The sequence below is a fragment of the Fundulus heteroclitus genome, unplaced genomic scaffold, assembly GCF_011125445.2.
Source record: "Fundulus heteroclitus isolate FHET01 unplaced genomic scaffold, MU-UCD_Fhet_4.1 scaffold_47, whole genome shotgun sequence".
Taxonomy (NCBI): domain Eukaryota; kingdom Metazoa; phylum Chordata; class Actinopteri; order Cyprinodontiformes; family Fundulidae; genus Fundulus; species Fundulus heteroclitus.
Genome location: NW_023396890.1, coordinates 1,665,270 through 1,678,458, shown reverse-complemented (window position 1 = coordinate 1,678,458; position 13,189 = coordinate 1,665,270). Strand labels below are relative to the sequence as shown.

Sequence of the window (13,189 nt, the reverse complement as noted above, 5' to 3'; positions counted from 1 at the left end):
TTGATTGATTGATTGGTTGATTGATTGGTTGCTTGATTGATTGACTGGTCGATTGGTTGATTGACTGGTCAATTGGTTGATTGATTGGTTGATTGATTGATTGATTGATTGATATCCTTACCTGCAGCCATAGTGGGGAGCATACTTGCTCTCTCTTCATCCAGAACAAAAGCCCAGTCGTCATAGTAAGTTCTAGACAAGACAGAATCAGAACATCTGAGCCAATCCAGCTGTGCAGAACCCCATCATGAAGCAAGCTGCCCATTAAAGACCCCAGTTATGATGTGTTTGCATGTAATGAGCGTGCTAACGGTGCAGAAGCTGAGGGTGAATGAGCAGGACCCTGACCCGAGGCGCGGGCGATCAGCCAGCAGCGTGTGCAGGTAGCGCTCCAGCGAATGCTCATTCAGGGCGCAGCGCAGCCAGGAACGCCCGCGGCCCAGCTCCGACGAGATGTGGCGCAGGGAGTAGAAGCGCTGCAGCTCGTGGCGGTTCAGGTGCTCCTTCACGTAAAGCCAGAAGGTCAGCTCTGCTGGGTGGAGAAGGAAGCGTTATGAAAACCAGCTCCATTTTATCAGTGAAGACTTCAACGGCGACTTCTTAACCCAAAGTTTTACTCTTCCCCATGAAACAGGAAGTGAAAGTTAAAGAAAAAGAATACAAGCCTGCTTATAGGTCACCAGCTGTTGGGCTGCAGGACATTTGAGAACTGAGACAAATGCTCTTATTTTGCTCAGTGACCCTCGACAGAAATCCAGAACACAGAGAAACATTTACTGCAGAGGCGTAAAAGGCAGCATGAAAGTTCCTCTTTTCACGCTCTGTCCTCATGACAGAGGATGGGGGTTCTCAGAGATAAACAGAGATAGTTTATGGATTTATAGCTCCAGTCGGATCTTTCTGCATCTTCGCTTCACTGAAACGGAGCTGGACCGACAGAAAATCAGACTTCTGCCATGTTGAACCAAGTCCAACCTCAAATGTCAGACACTGGTCTATAAACCGTCCTGGTTAGTGAATTAGACCTCTGTTACATAAAAGTCTTCCTTCCTCTGGTACGGCAATATTTAGTTTCCCTCAATGCTGCAAAATTTAATGCGAATGTATCATCATGCCGTTATTCTGGTATTGAATGTTTAGAGTCCAGTAATTGTTGGCTAATATATTACAAATATCCTGAACATGTTTTTCTTGCTTATGTAATGTAACTGGTTCCCAAAGATATTTAAAAAATCCTCTAGATGCCAAAATAGTCATGATCCAATAAAGTCCAATAGATTCAACACACTGTCCTACAACCCGTGCAATAATCCTGATGTAGTGACTTCTGCTGCTATCACCACCTGAACATAAGTCAGCCCACATGTATGTATGTATGTATGTACAAATGTATACAATGTATATGCACGTACATACGCGTAGGTGCGTATGTACGTAGGCGCATAGATATATATATATATATATATATATATATATATATATATATATATATATATATATATATATATATATATAGACCACTAAGAATGTAAATGAGACACCATATGCCCATTCCTATTTTCCTTTTCTGATGTTTGAATCTTCTTTTTTTTGTATTTTCTGATCCATTGTATATATGAAGATTCACTGTATATAACTGAATGCACCTTCCCTACTCTGCACCTTCTTGTATGAGCCGAAGTGACGAGTGAATTTCTCCATTGTGAGATCAATAAAGACTATCTTATCTTATCTTCAACTCAAATTTAAAAAATGTTTTTTTAAAACAATGTTTTTTTAATGTAACGTCCCAGTTACTTTATTTTATGCTGCCATGCAGCATGCGTCAGCCTGCAATGAGGTTTTGCTGCTCTCCACCATTTCAGATGACACCAGGACTAAAAGGCACGAGTGAAGCAGGAAAACCCCACGGATGATGAGCTGAGAAGCATCGTGTTTGTTACGCTGAGTGCATAAAAGCTTCAACATACAGCGATCAATACGAGGACGCCTTTGGCACCCAGACCACAGCAGAACAAGTGAAACAGGGAAGGACGCAGTTTCTGTATCCAAACCATCCTTCCTCAGATCGACGCTGCTCCTGCAGCTCTTTATGCCGACACGTCTGCACAGTTCAACACGTTACACCTTCAAAATGCTGCATCAGCAGAAAGCCTGCCTGTACCTGCTTCCGTCTTGCTGCTGAAGCCGGCGGCCTGCTTCAGAGCAGCAGCTGTGAGGGCCAGACCTTTGCTCTTCCTCAGGCCGTGCTGCAGCACAGCTTCAAACTGGGCGCACAGGCAGATCACCCTGCAAGGACAGCCGCGCGTCTGTTACTCTGAAGGACAAACCGTTTGATTCCAGCGGAAAGTCACCGCCAAACCGACACGTAAAACAATCCACATCATGTTGTTAGGGTTTTAACGTCTAACAAAAGCCCAAGACAAGAACTTCATGTTGTTACAGCGCTGAAAAACTACTTTCATGCATAATTCAGAGGTAGAATCAGCCTCATTAAGCCTGAATCACTGTTTTAACCAGTAATGTGCTTTACCTGCTGTCTGAGTCGGTGGCGATCTCCTTTCTCCCTCCAAAGCGGATTTGGCACTGGAACGACAGGAAGGGGAGGAAATATGACGATTAGTCCTGCAAAAAAGGCTTAAATGTATTTAGGCAGCACCAGAACAGAGCAGCCGTAAAACGTGAAGGACAAAGAGACCATGGCGGGGGGGGGGGGGGGGGGGGGGGGCTGCACGACGGCTTTCTGCAGAAAGATGCACACTCAGCACTCTGAGAGGTCATGCATGGATGGTGGAACGTCTCCGTTCTGCTGTTCTGCGTTTAGCCCTGATGTCTCTCCTCTGCTGCTTTCTCCGCCTGTGTGTGGACCAGAGAACCCCCCCCCCCACCAAACCGTGGCCGCTTGTGTTTCCATGGCAAACGCCACCTTGTGCTTTCCACGCTTCACTGGCCTCCTTCCTGCCGTCTGCCCAGAACGTCTTCGCACAAAATTCCCCAGAAGACCGACTCAGAAAATACGTTGCAGATCCACTTCCTGTAGCCTGAGCAACAGCTAAAGGAACTAAAACATAGTGGGAAAAAACCCACAAAACTCCAGAAATAACCATTAAACATTCATCCCCAAACTAAGACGACAGAACCAAAAACTTTAAACTTTTAATTCGCCCCGTCAGGCTTTTGTTTAACAGACCAACACCAAGTGGAGCATAGACGTTTATTCAGCTCCCTTTAATCCACGTATTTAATTTAATCTCAGTAGAACTACAGCTGTTCTGCAAATGCCTCAGAGGTTCATTGGAAAAGCAGAACAAACGTTTGTCACAAGACGTATACGGGACACGGCAAACCTGGAGGAAGGAGCCACAACAAGAACTTAACTCTCTGCCCCATAAGAAAGCCTAAGGCGCCACATCCCCACAGCGAAGCACGGTGGAGGCAGCATCATGCTGCGGGACGCTGCATGGAGCTGAACCAGGACCATCCTGGAGGAGAACCTGCTACAGGCTCCAGGAGAAGGTGGAGGTTCACCGTTTAGGACACAGGTGTCAAACTCAAGGCCCGCGGGCCAAATCTGGCCCTTCAAGGTAAATTATCCGGCCCTCGAGAGCCAAAAAAAAGGCATATATCCTTTTATAGTGTATAAAGTGGTTAAAATGTGCCTCCAGTAAGTGTAACTCACCCCAATATCAACTTTTTTTTGCAGATAAACTGTATAAACTGGGCCTAAGAGTGTTTCTTTTATGTTACTGTGCATTTTTTATACAACTGTGCGAAATGGAATGAAATTATGAAATGAAAAGTATCGTCTCTACACATGCAAGTGGCCCTTTTAATGACTTCATGATGCCAAAGTGGCCCCATATAGAAATTAGTTTGACACCCCTGGTTTAGGAGAACCACCCTGAACATGCAGCCTGAGGTATGATGGGTGAGGATGGCCTAGTCAAAGTCCAGACCTGAACCCAGCTGAGAATCTGTGGGGAAATTTGAAGATTTCCATCCAATCTTACTGAGTTTCAGCTATTTTGTAAAGAATGGGCAAAAGTTTCAGTCTGTAGACGTTGAAAGCTCTTAGAACCGAGCCCAAAGAAGTTCTGGGTGGGTCGAGTACGTCCTGCAGCCAGAACCTCAGAACTTTGACTTGTTGGTCTAAAAATGTAAATAAATAAACTCAATAAAGACGGTTTGGGAGGGCGGTGCAGCCCCGTCTCTGTTCACAGCTCAGCTGATGGTGTTTGAAAGCAGAGAGAAAGGTTCTGAGTGGCTCCGGCTGAACCGGACCGGCGCCGCCTCTCCGTGAGACGACAGGTAACTCACCTGTTTGACGGCGTCCAGCAGCCTCTCCAGGAGGTGCTGCCTCTTCACGTCGGCCTGCTGCGTGCCTGCAGGGAGGAAGAGGAGGAGGAAGAGGAGAAACTCTGGGTTCATTTAACGGAAACATAAAAACTTCTGTTTGTTCTTCTTTATGCCAGCAGAGACTGGACCTCCTGCAGAACTCCAGAAGTCCAGCCTTCCCCAGGAGCTGCTGCTCATCTTCTCCACCACCTTCATCCAGTCTGGCCTGGATGAAGGTCTGAGAAAGGATCCTCAGGCGGACCTTCCCTCCATCCAGAACCAGAACAGGTCCAGGGTCAGGAGACGGTCCGCTAACATCTCTGCAGAGCCACACATCCTGGACACCACCTGTTTGGACCTTAACCTCCAGGTGGCGCTGCAGAGCACTGTCTGCTGACACCAGCCTCCATGGAGACAGGTTCTGCCCCCAGGCTGGTTCTGATGGACCCAGTCTGAGGAACCAGATCAGTACCAGGCTTAGCAGCACCAGTCCGACCAGGCCTTCCTTTTAGTCGACACATAAATGTATAATTACAAACAATTATTCCTATTTTCCTGTTTTATTTGCTGTAATTGCAAAGCAGAGTTAAATTCCTCATTGTGTCACAAAAAGCTGGTTCTGGTCACCTGCTGCCACCGGAAACACGTCATCACACCGCAATAAAATCAAATTACAATAAAATACATTTAAAAAAAAGGCAAAACAGGAAGACACGTGACCATGACCTGCTGTCCTACTGATGACCAATGAGAAACGCCTAATTAGCTTTAATTGGTTTCTAAGGAGAAAACATGGTTGATAGATTTAAACTTTAGCAACAAACTCCGGAACCGAACCTGGAGTTCTGGCAACTTCAAAATAAAGCTTCGGTGTTTCCCAGGCTGCTGTTACAGAGACCTGAGCTTCAGTTTCCGACCCATTTATCTGCAGCCGAACCCAGCAGCCCCGGTTCTGATGGCAGCTGAAGCGGGACAGCAGGACGGTCGGAACCTCACCGTTCATCCTCACATCCGAACCTCCAGCGCAGCTAAAACGCCTCTTCTCATCTCCCGGAACCAGCTCTAAGCTAGCGGGGCGCCGGGCTCCATGCCGCCGCTCTGGCCGACCAGGGCCCGCCCTGCAGCGGCGTGCGCGCCCACACTCGCTCGGTGAACGGCGAGGCCTGCCGGGAAGCCGCGTCTCGGTCCAACAACCGGACGAGCCGTGACGGAGGCGGTTCCGACGCCCGGTTTCAGAGCCGCTTTGTCCGCCGCCTGCGGAGCCGCGGGCCGCTTCGGTACCGAAAGGAAAAGTTATCGGAGTGGAATCAGTGGAGCCTGTGACACTGCGAAAAACTGAAACTGACCAGTAACGAGAGGGCGCCGCGGTCACATGACCAAACACTGCGGCCACGTGACGGCAAGCGCTGCTGGGAGTTGTAGTTCACGTCTGAACGCTGATTTCCGCCGCTGCAAGTTCGGTCAGCCTGCATGAGAAATGTGGAGAGTTTGAAACATCTATTCTTTTTTTTGTGAATCAATTTTTAAATTCTGGAAAGATTTCCAAAGTTGGCTAAACTGGAAGAACATTGTTTTGTCGCCACTATCTGAAACAAGTATTTTATTTGGTTTAGAAAATGAGAATAAGGCTCTTGAATATTTAGTAAATTATCTTATACTGTTGGGGAAATTTTTCATTCATAGATGTAGGTATTTTAAGACAAAACTCATTTTTTGCCATTCCAAACCCGCTGTTAAAGTATCATCCTTGTTGGAAAACTTTAATTTGATATAAAATTGCCCTTTCTTATTATTTTATTCTATTACTTTACTTTTGTACAGTTTTGTTATAATTTTATTTCAGACACAATTCATGTGTGTAAACAATGTAATGTTTATGATGTCTTGTTTCTGTATTATTGCATGTTTTTAATTATTTTATACTTGCTCAAAGATGCTCCATGTTATGGTATGACAGGTCACTCTCCGACTTTTTCTGTAAAGAAGTTGTTTCAACGTGAAATGCATGTACAATTCGCCCTTTCATTGTTTTGTATTTTGTAACATTTGCAATAAAAAAAAAAAGTTCGGTCAGCCGGTCCATTTTTGGCACCATTGAAACGGATTTAGTTCTTCCTGTAATTCATCTTGCGTTGTTTTAACCATTTCTCCACAAAACAAAACTTCTTAGTCTTTTAAAAATACCTCCTTTACTGACTAGAATAATAAAAACGGAAGCCACCAGCTGTCAAATCCTTCTCACATGAGTAATGAATAATAGAACTGAACTGTTATCCTCATGCTACAACCAGCCTCCAGCCTGTTTTACTAGGATTTTATGTGACACGGCGAAACTGGTGGTGCATGATTGTGAAAGGGTCAAAACAATTATACAATTACAAACTTTTAAAGTTAAAAATCTGAAAATTGTGACGTGATTCTTCAGCTTAATTTGAAACGACGGTATACCAGAACAGAGCAATTGCAAAGAAAACAAAAACAGTGACAGCGAAAGAACAAAAACAATGTTATTAGTAGGAAATCATGTCAAAAGTAAGAAACAAATAAAAACATTTAAAAAGATAACCTGGTGCTCCAGGACTGCAACTTATCAAGGTGACACATTGATGGTTTTATTACCTGTGCGCTGGAGATAAATTATGTAGTGTAAGTAGATGGTTGGTTTAACATAGAGAAGCTGTGAAATTGGGTTTGTGTTGCAAAAACTTTGAAGAGTGAATATAATACTTGCTATAGTAAGAAAAAAAACATCTCAGGATTAAAGCCCGGAGGGTTTTAGGAGCAATTTCTGCCTGAAGTTACATTCAAGCACTGCTGCTCAGCTATAAAGTGTAAATGCAAATGTTTGGTATCTGCACACTTTTTTTAAAACCGTTTTTCTCCTGCACTGTTACATTCTTATTACTGCTGCACTCTATATTGTAATGTTATTTTCAGTTGCAATCTCGATACATTGTCGTAAGCTGTATGCAACAAAATTTAGTTTTGTATGCGCTGTGTGCGTACTAAATGACAATAAAGTTTGTCTGAGTCTAAGTCTAAAGGTACGGCATTAAAGAGCATTTTTCCTGTGGAACCACTATTGCAGTGATGAAAATGTCACAAAACCTTGAGGAAGAATGTGTTTTGGTCTGATGAAATTAAACTGTTCTGAAGGCACCTTTGACATAAAAACGACGCTGAGCACCATCAACAGAGCACCATGCCGAAGGTGAATCGTGGCGGTGGCAGCATCATGCTCCGGGGTTATCAAGCCCTTTTAGATTATGTTTGTTATTCAGTCAATTTGTGACATTAAATAAGATTCACATGGTTTCCTTATTTACATCATGAAACCTTGATCAGTAGATTTCATCCAAGCTGAACACTATTGGTCCAGTTTCTCGTTACGGGCTTTGCAGAAAGACCGAGCGCACAATGGGGCAGTGGCATCGATCACACTGTACCCAATATCACCGTACAGTGAGTGGCAGAGTCGTAGAAACATTAAAACAATTAAATATATAAAAAAGCTGTAATGTTTTGGCCATTTGCACTTAAATGTTTAATACTAGTGGCAGTTGCTGACCAAAAAGTCTAGATATGCTTTTTATAATACAGAGTATTTAAATATTTGGTTTGAAACACCTGTTAGCCGCAGCGTCAACATGCCACAGCATCATCCTGTGTATCTGTGTCTCTACCTGCAGGAGACTGCTGGTAGAGATGCTGCTACTGAAGCCATCAGGAGACCGTCAAATCCCACAGCTTGTCGATACGTCACGTTTTGACCTAAAATCCTCAGATCTTTGGTTCTCAGTCCCCTTTGTGCTTCATTTTGAGCAGAAGTCGTGGCATCTAAACAGGTCCAGGACCACCTTGGTGTAGCAGATCAGAGCAGTGGATCCAGAAACGAGCGAGAAAGAAAACTTCTTGCAAAGTGCAAAACGTACATCCCTGGAAAGATTTAGAAAAATAATATTCCCAACAAATTAAAAAAAAACTGTAGAAAAGTTAAGAACTCTCTATTTGATACTTCCAATAAAGTTAAAGAAACACATTTTAAATTTCAAATGATATTTACACCTCTAAAGAAAAACTAAGAAATCGATTTATTATTGACAATAATAAATGCTCATTTTGTGAAAATTACATAGAAACAATAGACCATATCTTTTACTATTCCTACTACTATTAAACCAAAACATTCTGGAATAACATGGATAAAGATGGATCAAACCAACAATTGTACTCCCAGAATCTATTTCTAGAGATATAATAACATTTGGAATATTTTTGAAGAACAAAAAAATTTAACTTTGTTGTAATATTATTCTTTGTTTTGCAAATGTTTTTATTCATAAACAAAGAGTCCTAAAATTCCCCCTCCTCCATTTTTTAACATCTTTCTAATTGAATTTAACATATATCTAAAGTCTCTCAAATACATTGAAAAATACGAAGAAATGTTACTGACACATTCCCCTTGTAATAAGTTTTTACAATTTTCTGTAATTTTTCCTTATAATTAAGTTATTTTAGGTCTTTTTTTGTTGTGTTTTCTTAATTTAATTATGTTTTCATTTGGTGCTTAAATACCTCAGTATGTCGTTGTTTTGTCCATTGTGGATTTGCACAGTTATTAATTGCCATGTTTGTTTGTACATTTAAAGTTGGAAAAAAAAAGTAAATGTATAATATTCGTACAGCTTTTAATTTCACTCAAAAACTATAAACAAGCTAAATGTTGGTGGTTTTTACTGCTAAATAATTGCATTTATATTACAAGCTTTAAGGCAGCTGCAGATTAACCTTCTCAGGCATGTTTCTGGGTTCAGGAGCTCCTGCTTCAGCCTCCTCTCTTTGTTTTCCTCGTTCCAAGCCCTGCAGCTCGGTGTCCACATGAGAAACGAAAAGCAGCAACAAATGTTCCCGCTACACATCAGGCAGAGAAACTGAATTCTCCTCGTCCTTCATCAGACATTTCGACTCCTCTTCCTCATCTGGAATGAACAACAGGTGATCAGAAACGGTGAGGAGTCAGGGAGCTGCTGTGTCCCTGAGTGAGTCGGCCTGCGTTGGTGTGAGCAAAGTTTACATCTTATCAGCAACATGGGTCTCCTCAGGTCATCGCCTCAACGTTGACTAATGATTACAGATGCAGGCGCGTAAAAATAGCCGCTCAACGACCAGCGATGAAGACAAACTTACAGGTCCAAGTTCAGGTTCATGTTTACACCCAAAGTGTTTCTCTGACAAGTTGTTTTGGTGAAGAGCCTCTGGGGCTGTCATAAATGGTTGCGAGTGCTATATCTGTACCAGAGATGGAGGGCCCAGGGGCGCCTGACGGCTCCTCTTCCTCTAGACGGCGTTTCTTTCTGAAAGAGTTCCTGATCCCGTTGGAGAGACGGTCCGAGACGCGCCGCACGGCCCGGCTCAGCCTCCGCTTCTTCTTCTTCATCAGGTCCACGTCGTCCTCCAGCTCCTCCGGCGGCACGTCGATGTTCCCCGAGTACCAAAACACCCACCAGATCAAGCTGAGGAAGATGATGATGGCCCCGCCGTAGATGAAGACGTCGTGGATCAGCAGCCCGCCGAACACCCCCACCATGATGACCAGGACCCCCAGGATGTCGTGGGCCACCGCCAGCCAGAAGGAACACTTGCAGCGGCCGACTCCTCCGTAGCTCCTCTCCATCGCCGGCTCCGTCTGCACAGACGTGGACATGGTGGCTGAGGAGGAAGAGGACGTAGTCCTGAACCGACGGGAGCTGCAGGACTGGCAGGTCCTCGCATGGATCGAGCTGCAGGGACTGATCAAAGTGCAACGTTCACAGAGTTTATCAGCAGCAGCTGCTCCAGCATGACTGGATCTGCTGGTTACATCACCGCCGACTGTCACACTGCAGGCGTGCAAACAGCGTTCCCTCCATGAAGCACGGCGGTGGCAGCGTCATGATGTGGGGATCCTGGAATGGTTATGAAAACCCGGATCAGCCCCCCGGCTCCAGACGTTCCCACCAGACCAGGACAAGCGGCGTGCCTCTGCTGCTCCTCTCCTGGACCTGAAGGCACCGTAGAAACTTCACCGCTGGCTTCGCCTCCTACTCCAGTCCCACGCCGAGTCGCTGCCGCCTGCGCTTCTCCTTCAGGACGGGGATCCAGACCAGCCCCACCGCCACGAACATCAGCCCCGTGGACAAGCAGGCCGAGGCCGCCGAGCAGGACACGTCGGTCACCCCGGCCCGGCGGAGCCAGAAGAGGAGGACGCCCGCTGCAGACATCAGGGACCCCATCACCAGGGTGATGATGGGCTTGTGGAGGAAGGCCCAGCCTGGAGACGCTGCTGCTGCTGCTTCTGAGCACAGGCCTTCAGCTGAAGCTTCCTCCATGGCCTCCTAAAGAAAAACTAAAAAATACTGGATGATAGTGGCGGTTCCTCCCAGCGCTCCTACCAACTATCTGCAGAGCGCACGGTGCATCACCAGAACCCTGTAACTGCAGCAGGTGGGTGGACAGAACCGGCCCACTCGTCGGTGGCATCATCAGCACTCCCTCACGTTGTCATCGTCTGGTTTTAAACATTCAACACAGCGACGTCATCCCTGATGAGGTCCGGCCTCGTCTCAACGTCCTGCTGCTGTCTCCTGCCTGGACCCGCTGGGCTTTATTATGCGCAGATGGCAGCTGAGGGGCTCAGGCTGTTCCATGCCGGACAATAGGCGTGTCACCTGATACGGCCCACAGGTGTACCGCTGAGGGCCGCGTTCACCTGCCTATGAGCAGCTTGTAACACGATACACAGGCTGATACAGGTGGTGCTCCATCATCTGGGCCGACCCAGTCCATCACAGGACAAACTCATTCAGGTCAGTTTAGAGAAGCCAGGTTGGTTTTGGACTGCAAGCAGGAGAAAACCTGCTTGCAGGATTTGAACCAAGGACCTTTTTGCTGCCGACTGCCCCCCAGTTTACAGTCAGTAGATTGAGATGATTGGTGCAGCCACTGGACAGCCGGACGATTCTGATGGTTTGGGGGTTCTGGGTCAACAACGGCTGCACTTGTTAAGGAAAAATGAAGTTTTTGATGTTTTATGTGAAATAATTACTCTTTTTTTAATAAAAAGTTCAATTAAATCTAGTTTAATGTTTCACTTTATATGGTAATTTGTTGATAACCCAGTTGAAGTGGCTGATGGGATGCCAGGGAGAACTCTGGTCCAGTTAGGTTCTGATGAAGGCCACCTCGGTCGTGTTATGTTTGGAGATTTTCTTTTTTTTTTTTTGTGTCTCCTGTCTGATAGTGTAGCATTAAAAGTTGTTGTCTTAATGCCACAGATTTTACTTTCACCAGTGGAGCCTTACTGCTTTCATCATAGAGCTCCACCTGATTTATAAATGAAAGAAGCTTTTCATGTTCAATGGACAGCGAAACAGGTAGAAGAGGAAAAAAGGAGAGAAACAGAGAAAATGTTTAAAAGAAAAGGAGAAAGAGGAGAGGAAAGGTAGAGAGCGATATAACATCCTCTGAGTCTGCTTCTACACCTGCAGAGAGAGATATAAAGAACAGCAGAACCAGCTGATAAAGTATTACAGGTACAAACAAGGTTTAAAGCCCTGCAATGCAGACCTAGAGACTTTTTTTTACACCTGCTGCTGTTTAATAAAATAAAACCAGACATTTTGGTGCAAACACTAATTTATATCAGTTTACTTTCTCCTAAAACGTGTTTTTTGATGAGTGCAGAAGCTGCACATTAATTCCCCATCAGGGACGTTAAAGTTGCCTTTGACCTATCGGTTAATTCTGACGGGTTTTCTGGTCTCAGGAGTTTGTGATGTTTAGTTTCTATAAAAAACTGTTTTGCTGTGATCAGGTTGATGACGGAGCAGAAACGCCTCCTCCTTGTTTATTCATGTTTCTGTCATGGTGGATGACCTGCGGCAGGAAGGCGAGTCATAAATGAGTCAAACTCCTGTTTGATCGTTTCTCGCTGTGACGTCAACATCTGGAGTCCCAGTTTGGTTCAGTTAGAAATTATTTCACAAGAGAATAAGTAAATATTCTGACTTGTAACCTACAGAAAAGCTTTCCTGTGACAAGCGGGGACGTATTTTACCCACAAACTGAGTTTCATCATCTGACATGAATCTCTTTAGGTCAATTAACTATTACAAATCACAACTCTTTAAATTACTTTGTTCAATAATCAAAAACTTTCTCAAACGGATTTCTTAAAATTATTCTTAAATAGTTAGACTCAAGATAACTTTATCTCGATTAAGAGACGTCACACCGCTTATCCAATCATATTAAGCCTTTCCTGCATGAATTCTAACCTTCATGCAGGAAAATCATCTCAGAGCCCACTCACATTATTTATTCAGATTATCAGTTTCTTCCCTGCCTGTAGATTGAACCGCTATAAGAACTCATTTGTTCTGCTTTCCATTAGAGCAATAAACAGCATAAAGCAGTAAATTGTGGAATATGCAACGATGTTCAACATTTAAACTAAACTGACATGCTTTTATTTATTCATTATCTCTTATAACAGATTTTTAAAAGAAGGGTTTTTATACATTTAATTTTTTTTATTGTTTTATTGTGAATGTAATGTAACATGCTTCTTTATGTATTTATTTATTGTCTTATAATGGAATTTCTATAGCAGTGTTTTTATGTGTGAATGCGGTGTGACAGTTTGGACTACATTTAGCAGGCAGAGTCTGTAACCCAAATCAAATTTACATTGGGACAATAAAGTTAATCTAATCTAACCTAAATTATTAATCATCTTCAAACATGAAACTTTTAATTATTTTAAAACAGCTTTTCTTGTGTCCACTCAGGTAGACATGTTTCGGGATACATA

The 13,189-nt window shown here is 44.0% G+C and overlaps 3 protein-coding genes across 5 annotated transcripts in view; all 3 read right to left on the bottom strand.

Moving 5' to 3' along the window:
- snx29 (sorting nexin 29) overlaps positions 1-5,718 on the bottom strand; it is a 153,328-nt gene extending 147,610 nt beyond the window's left edge. The window contains exons 1-6 of one of the 3 annotated variants that reach the window (XM_012866521.3): positions 5,332-5,718; positions 4,318-4,382; positions 2,534-2,586; positions 2,165-2,289; positions 349-532; positions 122-192 (exon numbers count right to left, since the gene is read on the bottom strand). In XM_012866521.3, the coding sequence (XP_012721975.2) occupies positions 122-192; positions 349-532; positions 2,165-2,289; positions 2,534-2,586; positions 4,318-4,382; positions 5,332-5,338 (505 nt within the window). In that variant the 5' untranslated portion in view covers positions 5,339-5,718. Of the gene's footprint in view, positions 1-121; positions 193-311; positions 533-2,164; positions 2,290-2,533; positions 2,587-4,317; positions 4,383-5,331 lie in introns of those variants that run through there. The other 2 variants (XM_012866530.3, XM_036132020.1) reach the window with 2 other exon arrangements.
- Positions 5,719-8,830: 3,112 nt separating this feature from the next.
- Positions 8,831-10,143, bottom strand: LOC105928980 (transmembrane protein 238). Its single transcript, XM_012866566.3, has 2 exons — positions 9,634-10,143; positions 8,831-9,317 (listed from the first exon to the last, which is right to left on the bottom strand). The coding sequence occupies exons 1-2, from the start codon at positions 10,040-10,042 to the stop codon at positions 9,250-9,252; spliced, it is 477 nt and encodes a 158-aa protein (XP_012722020.2). The 5' UTR covers positions 10,043-10,143; the 3' UTR covers positions 8,831-9,249.
- Positions 10,144-10,276: 133 nt separating this feature from the next.
- Positions 10,277-10,781, bottom strand: LOC118560717 (phosphoinositide-interacting protein-like). Its single transcript, XM_036132038.1, has one exon. The coding sequence runs from the start codon at positions 10,704-10,706 to the stop codon at positions 10,419-10,421; it is 288 nt and encodes a 95-aa protein (XP_035987931.1). The 5' UTR covers positions 10,707-10,781; the 3' UTR covers positions 10,277-10,418.
- Between the last annotated feature and the right edge of the window lie 2,408 nt (positions 10,782-13,189).

What these genes read in the sequence shown, in the direction of transcription:
- LOC105928980 (XM_012866566.3), bottom strand. Translation starts at nt 10,042, where the DNA reads ATGTCCACGTCTGTGCAGACGGAGCCGGCGATGGAGAGGAGCTACGGA. An exon ending in CCCTGGGCCCTCCATCTCTG is followed by an intron (nt 9,318 to 9,633) that starts GTACAGATATAG and finishes TGTTCATTCCAG; the next exon opens with ATGAGGAAGAGGAGTCGAAA.
- LOC118560717 (XM_036132038.1), bottom strand. Translation starts at nt 10,706, where the DNA reads ATGGAGGAAGCTTCAGCTGAAGGCCTGTGCTCAGAAGCAGCAGCAGCA.